Genomic DNA, 16,322 nt, shown 5'->3' with positions numbered 1-16,322 from the left:
TAAGTAATTATTTTTATTAGATTATATATTTTTAAATATTTTACTTTTTATTTATGTTTTCCACGTGGCATACTTGAGAAGTTAAAAATCAATAAATTTGTTGGCCAAGTAAATTATTTGCCTAATTGATTTGTATATCTGTAAATGTTGTATATATGTTAGCTTGTGCACTAAACTAACCTAAATTATTTCTTTAAATTCACAATCAAATAAATCAATAGAGAGAGGCATCCTTAATATTACTGTTATAAAAACATTTTTATTTTATTTTTTATTTTAGTTGCATTGTTTAAAGAAAATTAGGATTTTTTATACAGTAGTTGAAAGACTAATTTATTCTGTACAGAAATTTAAGTAAATGTAAGTTTAAAATGTGCTAATTTATTTTGATTAAATTTATTGGCTGAATTTTCAATTTTAAAAGTTTTATAATTTTTTAGATTTTTTTGGCTTTCTTAAAATAATATTAGAAATTTTATAATATTTATAATATTTTTAAAAAGTTCTTTATAATTATTTTGAAGTCTTTCAAAATTTTTAAGTGTTAAACTTCTAATCGAATGTCACTCTACATCATCAATTATGTCATCACTTGATAAATCATAAAAAAATTTCGATGGAAAAATTATCTTTAAGAGTTCAATTAATTGTTAATTTTTCATTTAACACCCTAATTTAATATGATTTTCAATTAAAAATTTAATTGATTTTTAAAATTATTTTAAGAGGGTTCTTTTCATCTAATCCTTAACCACTATATATATACATGAATATTTCAATTCTATTGGTCCAATCAACTTTTTAATAAAAAAAATTGACAATAATTTAACAAGTGACTTACCAAAATTTTCCCAAAAAAGATTTCTTTTTAAAACGTTAAAAGTTTTATCACCATGAGAAAATTTCTGTTAAAAAAATTTCATGGATGAAGCTTTTAATAGAAATGACCGATTTATTTATTTTTTTATTTAATGTACATGGGATAATTAGTCCATTTTTTTTAAGTACAAAGGGCATATGCAAAAACTTTTCGAGTTCTCGGTTTTAAAGAGGAGAAAGAAGAAGAAAACAAGTTTTCATATGAAGCATCACTTAGCAAACCTCTACAATATTTTAACTTACAGAGCATTTCCACACTACTCTTTAAAACTCTAAGCCAGCACCCGCCAGCTTTATTGCTCAATATACCATAACAGCATTGCAGAGGAAACACAAGTCTTAAAATATATCAAGAATCCATTAAAAGCTGGTCCATTAATTGCATGGATATGTAAATATACCCCACAAATCAGGCAGAGGTTTTCACATTTTCGAGTTTGATCTAATCATCATCATCAAGAACACTCCGACGCCTCTGGATCTGTAAAATCAGATAAATAGTGGAAGCAAATCAAAATAGTTTCTAACTATGGGCCGAGTACGTTAAAGGCAGGGCAAGTCGGTAATGTGTAAATAACTTACGGTGACTTTGGTCTGTTTAGTTGTTTGGGTGTTTATCTGTTCCAACAGCGATATAAGCCTCTCCTCTGAAACCTTTACAAGGGTTCAACCATATACATTTCAGTTCTTTATCAAAGCTTGGCTGCAAAGTAATACTAAATAATTGCACACCCTTAACATTAGGCAAGCAAGAAAAAGTAGTTGGACCAGAAAATTTTCACCATACCTTCTCAGCTATCTGGCCTGTCTGAGCAGCTCTTAGTAGAACATCCTCCACACCCCTAGCCTTCTCAGGTTTCACCAAGGCAATTCGAGCAACTGCACAAAGTTATATAACAGAAAAGAACATAAATGAAAGGAATTATACATTGGTAAAAGCTACAGCAAAAAGAGCATCTGTCATATATGCCTGTCATTAGGAAGTTGTACTATTTTTCCTTCATGATCATGTCTTCTTCTCGTTTTTAACTCTGTTGTAATTTCAAAGAGGTATAGGGGCGGCAATAGTATAGGGGATATACGAGTGAAAGTTTTTAATTTTTTATAATGGCATAAGGGATGTATCTTCAAACGATTTTATGCACTGTTTGTACTTGGTAGGAGTTTTCTAAAAACTGCATCATACTATATGATTCATACTTACCATTATATAACTCAACTCAGATTTTCAAGACCTTTATATTCATATATCTCACACCACATAATTCAAGTCTAAGATAAGTCTTCACCATCAAAGAGAACAGATCAAATTCAGTCTTTGAGAAACAATATATTGCCACCAGGCCCATTATAGCATTTTTCATTGTAGGACTTCTAAACAAGTCTTCCATAATTTTTTGAACTCGCACTCGAATTAGGTCTTCACTATTTCTATTATAAATAAATACTTATAACCACACTTCTCCATGCTTCCTAAAGCACGAGTTCACTACTCAAAATTTTTTTGTTATATTTAAATGATAAGTATTCAAAAAAGTTTATACAAAAGCTATCTCGTGAACTGGTTTAAGATTCAAAATCTTATACACAAACTAATATACATAAATACTTTTTTATAACAATATAAATAAATACTAATAAGCCCTTAGAAAGCACAAACATTTTCTGACAAGACAAGTATATTAAATTCAAAGATTTAACAGTCCATTGATTACCATGAATACAGAATCCAACATTAATAACTAATAGTTAAATAAAACAACTTAGAATAGCCTGCAATAAAATGATAGAATGCACGTACTAATAAGCATATAAGCAATTAACAGTAGGCTTCTTGAATCAACTCAAATGGTGAACTGAGATAGAAGCTTACGTCTTTCGCGTGCTTCACTGGACAAAATCTGACTAAGCATCATTTGCCTCCGTTCATCTGCCTCCCTAAATTAATGGCTTTAACTAGTCAAACCAATGAACTAATTTGATCCCAAAATAAATCTTAAAATATTAATGATTTAGAAACAATATGCATCCATATAAGAAACTGACCTCTTGGCATCTTCCTGAGCTTTCTGTTGCTCAGGGTTCTGTTGATTCCCCTGTTAATCAACAAACTACAATTAGTAACATTAAATTAAAAGCACAAGCAGGCCAATCTAGAATTCCTAGATATTAAAACGAAAAAGAGATAGATTACCACCCCCTGTCGAGCCATTAACTCTTGCATCCTTCTTTGTCTAATTGCTTCTAGTTCAGGATCAGCCTACAAAAATTACGAAATTTATTATAATCCCCTGTTTCCAAAAAAAAAAAATCACTATCACAGTGTACTCTATACTCCAAAAAAACCTAAACTCATTCCTCTTTTTTTCTTATTAAACTAAAAGTCATCAACTACTATTACTCCCAAAAACAAATATAACAGTTAAGAATTAATAATTACGTGCAAATAAAAAAGAAAAAGAAAGGTTCAAACAAAGACGGTGGAATGAAACCCTAATTAGATGTTTGGTTGCCGAGAAACTTAGTACGAATCAAAAGGAAAATTGAAAAGAATACCATTGATTAGAGAGTCAGTGGATCTCCTCCACCAAAGACTGTAGGTTCAAAGGCTTCTTCACCGGAGAGAGATTTCTGCAGGCTTTTAGCTTCAGCTGGACGCGATTTATGTTCGATTTTACTTTAAAATCACTTCTCTATTCCATTTAAATTATTAACCAAAAATAAAGGATCATTGGGTTGGGCTTGGATTGACTCAACTTGGGTCTTACTCAAATCCAATGTTTGGACAAATAATCTAACTTCACTTCGACCCATTACATCGCCTTGTATCTAGGTATACGCATTTAAATTTTTTGGTTCTTGATGATTGATTTTTCAAGTTGATTCATTATAATCTCTTATCAATTTGAATGTAAATCTTTTTGAGTTACTCAGTCGAATATTTTTTGTTTAAATTATTTTAAATTTAATTCAATTTAGGTTATACCAATTAAAATTCCTAGTGCAATAGCATTTTAGGACTAATCAAATTTCTTTGAAATTGATTGGTTTGAATTTAGATATTTCCACAATAAAATGGAAAGGTATCAGTGTCCCTTTCAAAACGTTGAAGAGGACGACAGGCTGACAGCTTCCCCAACAATATTTTGTAGTAAATATATATAATTAAAATCTGCAAGAAATTGCTTTAATAAATCCAAGTAGATCCTAATATCACGTGACACCGGTTCTTTTTCCCCCTCTTTTATAATATTCGTTCATAAATTCATCAATCGTGAACAATACACCATCTCATTTATATGAACAGCGGAGTCGAGAATTGAAATTAAATAGTATATTTTTACGATAATAAAAATATTATTTTATTATTTTAATAGTTTGTATTTTTATAAATTTTAAAAAATTAAATTAAATTTTTATCATTATTTTAGGTAAAATGTAATTTATCATTATTAACTTAAAATTTTATAAATTATGAAAGACATAAATTAAAATTTTACTATTTTAGGAAAGTCATTACCTATTGATCTCTATTGCACTCCGCCACTATCTATAAATATATAAGTTAATATCGAATATAAATATAAATATAAATATATACATTCAGTTTCTATATTTTTTAAAATAATATTTATATGATTGCTTTAAAAGCATATTTAAAAAATCTAGTAACATAGATACAAATAGACAATTATCTTCAGCCAGAGATATATGCAAATTGCAATAAGCATCCTTTTGCTTTCGAGTTCATTCTATCCAAAACTACATTGATTGACCCCACCTGACTATAACTAACGGTTCAGATTCAATCTCCCACACTTAAACAGTACTATGTAATATAATTGAAAACCCAGACAATACTCAGCCAAATTTGTAAGAAAAATTCATGTCACTCGTGAGTGAAGTGATTAAATATTGGGTTAATATATCATTGAGTATCTGAATTTGGCTTTAATATTTAATTTATATTTGGATCAAACGGTAACATATTGGTCCAATAAATGTTTGACATGCGTGTTTTAAAAAAACATAAGTATTTAGTTGAGGTAAAGAGAAAACTCAATAACTAAATTAAACATTGAAACTAAATTTAAGTACTTATTTGAAATAAAGAAAAAGTCTATTAAATGGAATAGTGAAGCCAAACTCAAGTGCTTAATTAGAAAAAAAAAACCTTAAGTATCAAAGTGACAATGTTTAGAACTAAACATAATCTCTCTCCCAACCCATAAATAAGATATTATACATTTCAGCATATTCGAACTTATGTTTTCTTATATTGGCAACAATATTCACAGCAATCGAATTAAGACTCCATCGGCGAATTTAAGAAAAAAATTAAATATAGATTAAACACTAAAATTCCTTAAATATAGGTACAGAATAGTATATTAATCTAATTTTAAAATTAATCAAATTATTAAATAAAAACATGTGAGAGACAGTGAGACTGAGAAGTGAGGATTGAAGTTGAAAACGAGTTAAAACCTCCAAAATTATAACACCAAAAAAATTAAGTAAGAATCAGACAAAAACCTGTGAAGTTATGAATCACCAAGATCGAGAATAACAAAAACCCAAGAATCGAAGCATCTCAGAAGGGAAAAAAGTAGCGTAGCCGTAGAGGGAGGACCAGAAATTCAATGGGTTTCACCATGGGTTTGAACTTCGTTCTCCTCTTAGTCATGGTAGCTACCAATATCCTTTCCCTTTATCATCTCTCTTCCACCGTCCAATCTCCCAACCCTCCTCCCCCTGTTCCCGTCCCTGACCACCTTCTCCGTCAGCTTAACACCATACGCGCCAGCATTAACCACCTCACGCGCCATAACCCTTCTTCTTCATCCACCACTGCTGAACCCAGTTCTGCTGTACCTCGAGATCTTATCCTCCACTCTCAGATCGGTCCCATTGCTTCTTCTTGTCACAACCATCCTGATCTTCTTCATAGGTATATGAATTACACTCCTTTTTCGACTTGCCCTTACGATCCTGACCTCCAAGAGACGCTTATTCTTAACGGCTGTCACCCACTTCCACGGCGGCGTTGTTTTTCTAGAACCCCATCGAAACCGCCTTCTTCACTTCCGTTAACTCATTTCCCGACTTCACTCCCCGATTCCGGCGTTATATGGAACAAATACTCGTGTAAATCTTTCGCTTGTTTGTCTCAAAACAACCCCACTGGGTTCGATCTCAACGCTCAACGCTCTTCCCTTCAAAAATACACTTCGGAACTCGATCTTCCCTTGACTCAGTTCATGCAATTGGCCAAATCGGCTAACTCACCGATCCGTCTCGGTATTGACATAGGCGGTGGAACCGGAACTTTCGCCGCACTAATGAAGAAATCGTACAACGTCACGATGTTGACCACCACTATGAACGTCAATGCGCCTTACAATGAAGCCGTGGCATTAAGGGGGTTAGTGCCATTACACGTGCCTTTACAACAAAGGTTCCCAGTTTTCGACGGCACAATGGATCTGGTCCGGTGTGGGAGAGCGGTGAACCGGTGGATACCATTGTCGGTGATGGAATTCATGTTCTACGATGTGGATAGAGTGTTGAGAGGTGGTGGGTATTTGTGGGTGGATCGATTCTTTAGCAAAGCAGTGGATCTTGAGAAAATTTATGGGCCATTGATTGGTAAGCTTGGATACAAGAAAGTGAAATGGGCAGTGGCTAACAAGACAGATCCTAGTGGTTTGAAACATGGTGAAGTTTATTTGTCTGCTTTGTTACAAAAGCCTGTTTCAAAATCATGATGGGGAAAAATTGAAGATTCATTCAACATTTAGGGTAAGTTTTTTTAAACACAGACATGATAAATAAATAAATAAATAAAGAAAAAGAACACTTTGCATGTTACAGCATTTTTAGGGTTTGGTGGTTGTTTGATGAATTTAAGGTTCTAGTAGTTGAAGTCAATTTGTTGTTGTTTAATGTTCAATGTAATAATGCTAGCAGTTGATATAGTTTTTCTATTTATGAAGTTTACATATTTCAATGCTAGCATTTGATATAACAGTGTCTTAATTTGTAAATATCTTCTGATATGGTCTCTGCTTATGGAATCTGATGTTGGGTTTTTTTCACGCTGTTGAAGCATTGCATTTTGCCTGTTTAGTCTTAAGACTTGGTGTAAGATTGATGGAATTGGTTTGGCTCTGTTTGCATTTTGCCTGTTGAAGCTTTGCGTTTTCGATTATCGAAAATCAAGCACACATGACCTCGTTGCTGTAGGATTTTGAATCATTTCTTTATGAGAATGGTGTTTTATTAAATCTATAAAGGATTACTTGCATATGAAGTTATGAACAGAATAAAAGCAGATCCTGTTGACTTAATAGGATATGAGCATTTCATGTTCGGTCGAAGTTTCCTCTAACGTTGTTTAACGAACCATTTCAGCTTTTCCTGTTGAGTACCTAGTTTGCTAACCAAATATCGTCTGTCATCTATCCAAGGAGAATTGTGATTAGAATAGATATTGCGTCTGACTTCTTACATTTTATCAGTTCGTATTCCGATTATAACCAATGAATTTTCCGATGTCCTCTTTTTCCAGATAAATGATATCGGATCACGCGGAAAACATGCCCGCCGACTGTCGGTTTGCTCTCGACAAAAACTGGAATGAATTTTATTTATTGGATTAGGATTTTATATCGTGTATTAGTTGTCCAAAAAAAGTTTATAGAAGGACCCGAGGGTATTGTAAAATCACAGAGGTTGCTGTCTGGGGAAAAAGGGTCAAAAGTAGATGGCTGAAAGCATATTTTTTTTCAAGTTATTGTTATAACATTTTGTTGCTGTCTACAACTGATAATCTGTAGAACAATCCGAAATAAATGGATTAATACCATGTTTTTTTTCCTTTATCTTTTTGTTGGTTTTGGGTTAGCAAGTCAAGTCTCCAAATGTTGGCGTATGATGAAGAAACTGTTTGAAATAGCCTAAACTCTTTGAGAAGCAGAGACAGGGTTGGGGTTGGGGTTTTGGTTTTGGTTTTGGTTTTTTCACTATGCTCAAATTCCATATTTAATTTGTGTAATGGATCTTTTATTATTGGTTAGGTCAAATAGTTAAGTATTTGATCAAAGCAAGTAGTCACTATATTTTGGTTTAAAAGAAAAAAAAAGTGCATCTTCCAACTTATCAACATTGGGGTTTTCCTTTTTTTGTTGACAATATTGTTTTTAAGAAAAATCTATTTTAGTAAAGTAGAAATATTAAATTTTAAATTTGAGAATAGTTAGAGAGGTTTTGATCACAATTAGACCTAGCAAATGTGAGAGTTTGGACTTTGAATTGAAATTTTGAGTGAAGTGGGTGACAACTTTGCTGAAACATCTAACACCTGTCCATTTATTGCGCCACAAATGGATACTGCTTAACTACTCCAACTCACTTAAAATCTTTATGAACTCAAAATAGTACAGGGCGTGAAAAAGTAGAAAAGAAACAACATTGCATTTGATTCCAAATAAACGACCAAAGTGATCGTTTTTGTAGCAATTAAAAAAATATTACTTTTATGACAAAATTAATTCAATAATGTGACATTAATAGTTAAATCTCCTTCCATTCACTTACAAGTTAAAATCGCAGTGTGAACACTTGTTTGAATTAAAACCCTAGATATTACCATCTTAACTATAATCAGTAAAGATGACCCTCTAATGAAAGCTCAAACAACAAATTTTCAAAACATCCCAAAATATAACAATAAACAATAGCATAGGGTACGAAAGCCTTAGGTGTAAACTCAGAACTATGCTATGGGTGGGTTTTAATCAAGCAAAGCCTCTATTTTATCAATGAAATTAAAGGCCATGCCATGGAATTCTTTTATTTGATATGTGAATTGTTTAAATTGATTAATTTGTGTACATATGCAGTGTCGTACAAAACAAAATTATTGTAACAATAATAGCTAATGGGAGTTATGGATCCCAGCAACCATGATATGTAGCAGTGTAGCATAAAGATAACAGGCTAAAATGGTAGTACTAATTAATTATAAATGATTAAAGCAAATACCTCATGCTACAATACAGTAAGAGTAAGAAACATGAGATGAGACATGAAATCTGAAAAAGGAGGCAAATTTTTTACTATAAGAGAAATAGAGGGGCAAAGAAGGAAACAATCAAGGAAGAAAAAGTGAAAAGGGTAAAGCAAGTCCACTATCCCAAATTAGCACACTGTGTTCCTAAGTTAACATAACAGAACAGAACAGAACAATAAATTAAAAGTAGAATACAACCTCATGGCACAGGGCAGTAGCCAGCCAAAGTCTCTTCAGACCCATCATTGTTGATTATCTGCACGTATAGTTATTCTCAGTCGCTAGAAGGCCCTTTGATTGGCCACTTTCAAACTCACTATAAGACCCTGAAAAACCAGGAGGAGACGAGATTAGTAATTGTTTTGCCATAACTGCTGGGTCTGCTTTGATGGTGGCTGGCCTTGAGACCCACTCAGGGACCCATCCCTAGGGTTTTGCTGCTGAGGGTCCAGCGATACTCCCGTTTGTGAATGGTAGAAATTTGGGTATCCAAGTGACCCAAAATGCTGTGAAGGTGGTTGTTGCCCTTGTCGAAACCCACCAGCCTGCTGGTTCTGCCCCTGGAAGCTGTAATATGTGCTTGCAGGAACAGCGGACATTGTTCGTGAGCCAGGGCCATGAATCCACATGCCTGAATTCTCATTCTAAACACAAAAACATAGAAAAGAAAGGGCACGCTTCAGATTCAAAGAAGCGGAAAAGAATAAGAACTCATGTATAACTGCAGAACTACATGAAATCATGGACCTTTGAGAGTAAAGGGAGAAAATGGAAGGACAATTCTTTCACCAGTACTTTCAATAAGAATGAATGTAAATTATTCAGGCACCATAAATCCATAGTAATGAATGTAAACAATTAAATCTAAATGAGATTTCTCAATTCTCTGTACAGCAATTACCTGCTGGAGTGACATCAAATGATTGTTGTCCTTGTACTGAGAACTAAGAACATCGTCGTAGCCAATAGTTGTCCCCGCAGGTGCAGTAGGTGGATTCAGAGGAAGTCCTCCAGGGATGTTGGTAGAGCTCCCAAACCCATAGCCAGATGGAATTGCAGCAGATTGAGGCAAGCTGCTTACAGAAACACTATTCTTGTATTGGGGGAGCATTGCTGCCAGGGACTGAGGATAGTTACTATTACCAGTAAATGTTTGCTGGAAAGCTGATGGCATATAGGTGTAACTCTGAGGTAAGAAAGGATAACTAATCATGTTGGCAAAGTGTCCCAATGGAAGTGTAGGTTGGGAAAAAGGGTGCATGGCTAGATGTTGCGGAAGTGCAGGTCCTGTAGCAACACTCGCACCAGGCAGTGACTGTTGTGTGGGCTGCGCTGCAGAAATACCAGTTGCTCTTAGAGCCTGCACACGTACAAGTAGTTAATCAAGAAAGGAACAATTAAGTCCAAAACAATTACAAAATGTTTTTAGTTAGGTAGGGGTCCAAATTGGCCTTTCCCATTTTACCACCCCCCACCCCAGCTCTTGTTTTTGGGTGTTTTTGCTCCTCTTTTTACTCCAACACAAGCATTAAAAAAAAAAAAAGAGAAACAAATCAAATCTACTAGTGAACTCTCTCCAAGGATCATGAAAGATGTTCCACAAGAAAATTATTGTTCTTGCTTTGACTCATTCCCCAAAAAGTGGATCCCGCAATAATAATAAATGCATATCAGGTAGAGACAGACGCATAATTCGGGACAACAAAGTGATGGGCAGAAGTAGTCAAAGGTCACTGTTCCATATCAAGAAACAAGAGTTTGAGGACATTTCCATGTCACCATAGAACATGAGTTTTCACAACCAAAAATCTATCTAGCCAAACATATAAACATGACAGGAGACAGATAATGACGCTAAACAACATAAAGTTCCAGCCAAAATGACGCATAGCTCCAATATCAGACAAGATGAAGCTTCATCTTCAGAGGAATCTTGAAATAAGACCACCATAAGTGTTAAAAAGAAAAAAAAAAGGAATTTCTTGGCCGCTTGAACCATTAAAAACAGTCCCAACAATTAGAACTGCAAAAAGTGTAAAAGCGCCAAGAAATCAATAATATAAAGCAAAGGGTACCTCTGGCATAGAAATGGTTGGACCACTAATGGAAGAGGTGGCATTGCTGTATCTTGTTGGCATCGACTGAGTCACAGGGAAGGGTGAATATGGAAGATCTGGCTCCCTTGCAGTCTGAACAGTTGATGTCAACAAAGTGCTCGGCAACGAGTTCGTATATGCTTGCTGTAAGGAAAACCATTATGTTGAGAAGAGACAGACATTCAAGAAAACTAACAATGTATTCCAAAAATATAGTACGTTTAATCCATAATTTCCAGCAGCACAACAGGAGTTTTCTTGAAATTGAGTCAACAAGATGCCGCTATCAAGTATCAACCAGAACTTTATACATTAAAGAAAATTTCTAATCCAACTTATCAAGTATCAACCAGAACTTTATACATTAAAGAAAATTTCTAATCCAACTCTATGACATATGGTTGAATCATCAGCTTGGAATGATAGAGTTTATGCATTAAAAACAAAGTTGCATTACCATTACACTTGAGAAAGGATTGAGATTTTGCATTTGAGAGCTTGTCTGCATATGAGCGAAAGAAGGATTTAATTGTTCAGAGTTTTCATAGTTATAACCAGACGCAGATGGAGGAAATGAATATTGGCTCCCTTGGGCAGCTTCAGAAACATCCTGTTTCAAAACCTCTGGTTGAGAATCTTCAGGAACCTCATAGTTTGCAGTGCTAACATTACTTCTATTTATTATATTTCCTTCCGTGTCACTTCTGAGATGTTCATCAGCATAGTACTCGGGATTCCTGAAAGCAAAAGTTTTTACACAATTGTAACAAACAGATAAGTGAAGCAAGGCACTAAGCATTTTAAGAAGGGCATACCTATTATCTGAGTGCCCAATAGATGATGCATCTGCTACTTCAGGAACATCATCCAAATTATTCTTTGAGGTCATTGATGCAAATTGTCCAGAAAAGCCAGAACCAATTCCAGGTCCAAAACTACCAAAACTCAAATGCGAACAGTCCGGGGTGTGGACTTGTAGATGATTTGGAATTATTACAGAAGGATTATCCTCTTCAGTTGAGGGCTCCCTATCATCATTATGCAAATTAAGTTGCTGCAAATCCACAGCTACTGATGAAGAACCATCTTCAGCTGAAAAAGAACGAAAGAAAGGACATAAAATGTGTTAAGTTCAAAAAACATTCATAGCAGATAAAAATGAGCAAAGGATACATTAAAAGATTAAAAATTCCATTCTAACGTTTGAAGTAAACCTACTCAGATTCATAGTGCATCAATAATTTGGAACTACACCATCCCCCCCCCCGGTTCTCAATTGTTTTCCTACACTCCAATTTTATTCTGTTCAGCCTCACATATCCACATAGTATAAAGGGGAAGAAAATGATAATAAAAAAATCAGAAGCTGCCAACATATGATATTGTCATTGGGAGGGGGAGAACATAAGCAATTCAGTAACCCTAAAACATACATATCCATATTGCATGAAGATCAGGAATGGTTTGTCAAAGAAATTGCATTCAGTGTGTACAAGCCTTCATCAGTACTGAATCCTTCATACTGAGTGAAACATTCATCAAAGCAGTATACTACCTTCATCATAAAACGCACAAAATTGAGTGATTTAAAGCAGTATACTACCTTCATCAGAAAACTACACTAACCTTCTTCGTTCTCAAAGGCAGGTCTTTGAGGCTGATAGGAATTCATGTCCTTATATAAGTCGTTATCATAAAGAGATGAACCTCTGGAGTTATCCTCTTGTATATTTCTACTTGAAATAGAAGGGGACCTAACATGGTTATTATTGACAGTTTCAAGAGGACCATCATCCACTGCCTGAGCTTCCTCCCACTGGGATTTCAAATGTTGATTACTTCTACCCAAGGGCAAGTTAGATGCATTAGCATAAAGTCCAGATTCTGCAGGGGACTCTAAGACAGAGGTCACACTAGCAGCAGATGGATTCTCAATGGGGGGCCATTCATCTCTTGAAGAAACCTGCTGATTTTTGGTGCCATCAGGCTCATAAGAAATATCTGCCACCTTGGAAGCCTGGTCCTGTAAGTTGGACTGTAATGCTGCTGGAGGAGGAACCACATGATGCCGATTATTAGTGCCTTGCTGAGATGGGTTTGGCACCACAGAAGTCTTGTTTTGTGGCCTGCCCATCTTCACAATATCAGCCATTGATACTTGACCTGGAACCCCCAACCAAGCAGATTGGTATCCTGTAGGCTGTGATGAAGAAGAAACCCCATCACCTAAACCTACTGTGGAAATTTTATGTTCTGAAACTGCAACTTCACTGCAAAACCAGCAAAACTCACATGAGAAGAAAGTGGGCAACACAAGAAAACCATATGAGAATTGCAACGTTTATGGAACAGAAGTTTAAATACCATCCAAAGATAGGGAAAAAGAAAACCAAATTCAGCCAACTAAAAGTTTGAAAAGAAGTTGCTGACAAATGCTTGGGTGCCTCAGGTCCAAACTCCAGTTAACATGGTTTGGCAAGCATTTGGAACAATTAGGGTCCCATCTGTCCTTGCCAAACTAGCCACCTTTGATAATAATCATTTCAAATGCTTACCCAGGGAGGCTTAATGGTGGAAGTAACTAATTCCGTGAAAGAATGATTTGGTACAAATAGATATCATTTAAGCAAGACAAAGAATCCAATGACATGCACGAAAAAGAAAGGTCATTAGAACTCAGAACTTATAGCAGCTTTCCGTTCCTCAGTGGCCTAAACATAAAGGAACTATCACTTCTGAGATAACAGGTATTACCTGTGGGATTGAGGTCGACGATTCATGTTATTTCCTTGCATACCAGATGCAGAAGATGAAGACCCTGCAACAGGAAGACCTCCATTTTCTCTCTTTTGTGCAGGTTTACCATGCGAAGGGCCAGACTCTAACCAGAAAAAAGAGCACTCAATTGGTAAGGAATCATCTAAAAGAGTTCCAAAGCAATTTTTTAACGGAGTGCAAGCAACACTTCTCCAAAGTGGCATTAGAGCATGTTCACAGTCATACCATTTGAACTGTAATGGGATGAACCACCACGCCCAGTATATCGGTCTGAACCACTCCTACCACCACGACTCCCAAGGTTATTGGCACCACGAGACCTCGCATCAACTGAGTCCTTGCTCTAGAACAAAAAGGGGGGAAAAAATCAAAAGAGATAATAAGATCCAACAAATCCATCACAAATGGTTAGAACATATTTTAAGAAGCTTTCAAAGAGAAAGCACATGCTGTCAAAAGTGAATCAGATTAAACACTCATTCTTAATCCCGAAAGCAAGTGAGAGTCTCACATGATGCATGATCTATATGACCGACAAGTAAGACCTATATTGCTCGAACGATGTAACAGCAACACTAAGAAAAAACAAATATGGGATGATTATGAATGCAAAGTCAAACCATTTAGCGTAATTTCCACTGGCACACACCTCTTTTTTCTTGTCTCGTTTGCTCTTCACCTCGTGAAAAGGATCTACACATATCGCAAATAAGATATCAGCAGTGAAATACAACAACCATTAGAAACCCAAAACTTGAGCTGCCCCATTGTTATGAAACAAATAAACATATTTTCGAGAATTAAAAAAGCGATGTTCTTATTAAGATGAAGGCTTAATAAATTATTAGCAAATGCTAATATATTATAAAAAATGTTATTGCTGGAAATACACTCTAAACTAAAGCACTCGGAGCAAACCAAGAAACCTAGCAATTAAGCAGATTATATACTTAGTAAAGCACCGAAACCCAATAGTTAACCTTTCGCATAACCACAAAAATTAAATATTTCTATAACGAAAAAAAAACCCAGCAAGGGTAAAAGGAGCACTAAAAGAAATTTAAAAAAGGAATAAAGAAAAAAAGGGCGGGGGAACCTTGAGAGAGGAGGCGATTGACAGCCTCGTTAGGGTCCATATTACAGTCTTTAAGCATAGCATAGATCTCAGGTTCAGGGCAGTTAACAATCTCCTTCAAGCTCTGGACCATCTTGCGAGACCCAGGCGGAATACCTGAAAGTCCACTATTATTACCCTTCCCTATCCCATTATTTCCACCTCCGCCTCCTTTCCCGCTCATCCTCACTCTCTCTCACCGGGATAACCCCCCCTCTTCTCTTCTCTTTTATCTGTCTCTGTGTGTGTCAGATCTGAGAAGGAAACGACGTCGTTCACAGTTTTAGGTTTTATCCTTTTGTCGTCTTCTCTATCTCTCTCGCAGCAACGAAGGAGCAGGCGGAGCAGCTTAAAAGAGGCAAAAAAAAATTGAAAAGAGGGATTATATCCTTTTTGAAACGATGCTTTAAAAGAAAAACAAAGGCTTCTTTTCAGCGAAAACCCTCTGCTGCTTGTGGCCGCGTGTGTGTGTGTGTGTGTTTCTCTCCTGTATGTGATTTTTTTTTCCTATAATGAAAAAATAAAATAAATTTTGTGCGTGTGTGTTTTAAAGACTTTATGTTTTTTGTTTTATATTTATTATTTAGTATTAAAAGGTATTAATTATTCCTTAAAAATATTCTTGATTAATTATAATTATTTAGGTTCGCAAAGTTGAGATTCTAGAAAAACTCATATGATTTAATTAATTAATTTAAGCTTAATTAATTTTTTAATTCAATATTTTTAATAATTAATTTAAACTAAAGCAACCATTTTTTTTTGTATTCTACATCTGATAGAATTGCTATTAATCATAAGATTGTTTTTATTTTATATTTTTATATAAAATCGATAAAATCTGTTTAAATTTGTTTAATTCAAAATTTCATTTAATTTTTATATGAAATTTTAATAAATATGTTTTTTATTATATCATAAATATACCATAATTTAATTTTCATGAAATATTAATAAATAGATATCTTAAATAAAAGCATATTCAACAAGTTTTTAAATTTATGTATGAAATTAAAAAGAAAACCATTTAAGCAGTAAAACAATAAGTAAATTTTAAAAACAACAATAACAATAATTTATTGATAATACTTTAGTAAAGTTGGTAAAGTTGAGACATTAAAAAACTATATATGAAATTTCAGTCTCATAATTTTTCTTAAATTATTTTGAATTTAAGTTCTATTGTATATGAATTTTCTTAAAATATATTATAATTGATTAAACGTAGATTTATACTTAAAGGTCAACTCATATAAAACAAAACTCTTTTTAATTAACAACAAATATTTATTATTTCTAAACATAAACAACAACATTATTGATATTATAGACTGATTAATGTATCGATTTAAAAAAAAAGGTCAGAGGAGGGAACGCGCTA

The 16,322-nt window shown here is 34.4% G+C and overlaps 3 protein-coding genes across 4 annotated transcripts; 1 reads left to right on the top strand and 2 right to left on the bottom strand.

Annotated features, from left to right (window-relative positions):
• Positions 1-1,058: 1,058 nt before the first annotated feature.
• On the bottom strand, positions 1,059-3,760 carry LOC107913141 (DNA-binding protein DDB_G0278111). 2 transcript variants are annotated; one of them, XM_016841610.2, is made up of 7 exons: positions 3,436-3,760; positions 3,074-3,139; positions 2,926-2,975; positions 2,753-2,817; positions 1,667-1,758; positions 1,462-1,533; positions 1,059-1,360 (listed from the first exon to the last, which is right to left on the bottom strand). In XM_016841610.2, the coding sequence occupies exons 1-7, from the start codon at positions 3,436-3,438 to the stop codon at positions 1,322-1,324; spliced, it is 387 nt and encodes a 128-aa protein (XP_016697099.1). In that variant the 5' UTR covers positions 3,439-3,760; the 3' UTR covers positions 1,059-1,321. The 2 variants fall into 2 exon arrangements, with proteins under 2 accessions (XP_016697099.1, XP_016697100.1); XM_016841611.2 differs by having other exon boundaries at positions 3,077-3,139; positions 3,436-3,691.
• A 1,451-nt stretch (positions 3,761-5,211) lies between these two features.
• LOC107911083 (probable methyltransferase At1g29790) lies at positions 5,212-7,763 on the top strand. Its single transcript, XM_041102825.1, has 2 exons — positions 5,212-6,681; positions 7,451-7,763. The coding sequence occupies exon 1, from the start codon at positions 5,523-5,525 to the stop codon at positions 6,645-6,647; it is 1,125 nt and encodes a 374-aa protein (XP_040958759.1). The 5' UTR covers positions 5,212-5,522; the 3' UTR covers positions 6,648-6,681; positions 7,451-7,763.
• Positions 7,764-8,976: 1,213 nt separating this feature from the next.
• LOC107913143 (uncharacterized) lies at positions 8,977-15,482 on the bottom strand. The gene is made up of 10 exons (XM_016841612.2): positions 14,924-15,482; positions 14,477-14,520; positions 14,053-14,170; positions 13,804-13,930; positions 12,676-13,319; positions 11,865-12,141; positions 11,507-11,786; positions 11,029-11,193; positions 9,855-10,313; positions 8,977-9,597 (listed from the first exon to the last, which is right to left on the bottom strand). Exons 1-10 carry the CDS (start codon positions 15,123-15,125, stop codon positions 9,304-9,306), a joined length of 2,610 nt encoding a protein of 869 aa, XP_016697101.1. The 5' UTR covers positions 15,126-15,482; the 3' UTR covers positions 8,977-9,303.
• Between the last annotated feature and the right edge of the window lie 840 nt (positions 15,483-16,322).

Source organism: Gossypium hirsutum, chromosome D10, assembly GCF_007990345.1.
Source record: "Gossypium hirsutum isolate 1008001.06 chromosome D10, Gossypium_hirsutum_v2.1, whole genome shotgun sequence".
Taxonomy (NCBI): Eukaryota; Viridiplantae; Streptophyta; class Magnoliopsida; order Malvales; family Malvaceae; genus Gossypium; species Gossypium hirsutum.
Note: the sequence above shows the minus strand (reverse complement) of the source record. Positions and strands in the feature narration are given on the sequence as shown.

Bases quoted from the DNA above. Each gene is read 5' to 3' on its own strand.
- LOC107913141 (XM_016841610.2), bottom strand. The intron at 2,976-3,073 runs GTAATCTATCTC...GTTGATTAACAG, and splicing joins TAATGGCTCGACAGGGGGTG to GGGAATCAACAGAACCCTGA. The intron at 1,759-2,752 runs GTAAGCTTCTAT...AACTTTGTGCAG, and splicing joins CAGTGAAGCACGCGAAAGAC to TTGCTCGAATTGCCTTGGTG.
- LOC107911083 (XM_041102825.1), top strand. From the start codon at position 5,523: ATGGGTTTCACCATGGGTTTGAACTTCGTTCTCCTCTTAGTCATGGTA.
- LOC107913143 (XM_016841612.2), bottom strand. From the start codon at position 15,125: ATGAGCGGGAAAGGAGGCGGAGGTGGAAATAATGGGATAGGGAAGGGT. The intron at 14,521-14,923 runs GTTCCCCCGCCC...CGATATGTGTAG, and splicing joins CAATCGCCTCCTCTCTCAAG to ATCCTTTTCACGAGGTGAAG. The intron at 13,320-13,803 runs GTAATACCTGTT...CTGGTTTTGCAG, and splicing joins CGTCGACCTCAATCCCACAG to TGAAGTTGCAGTTTCAGAAC.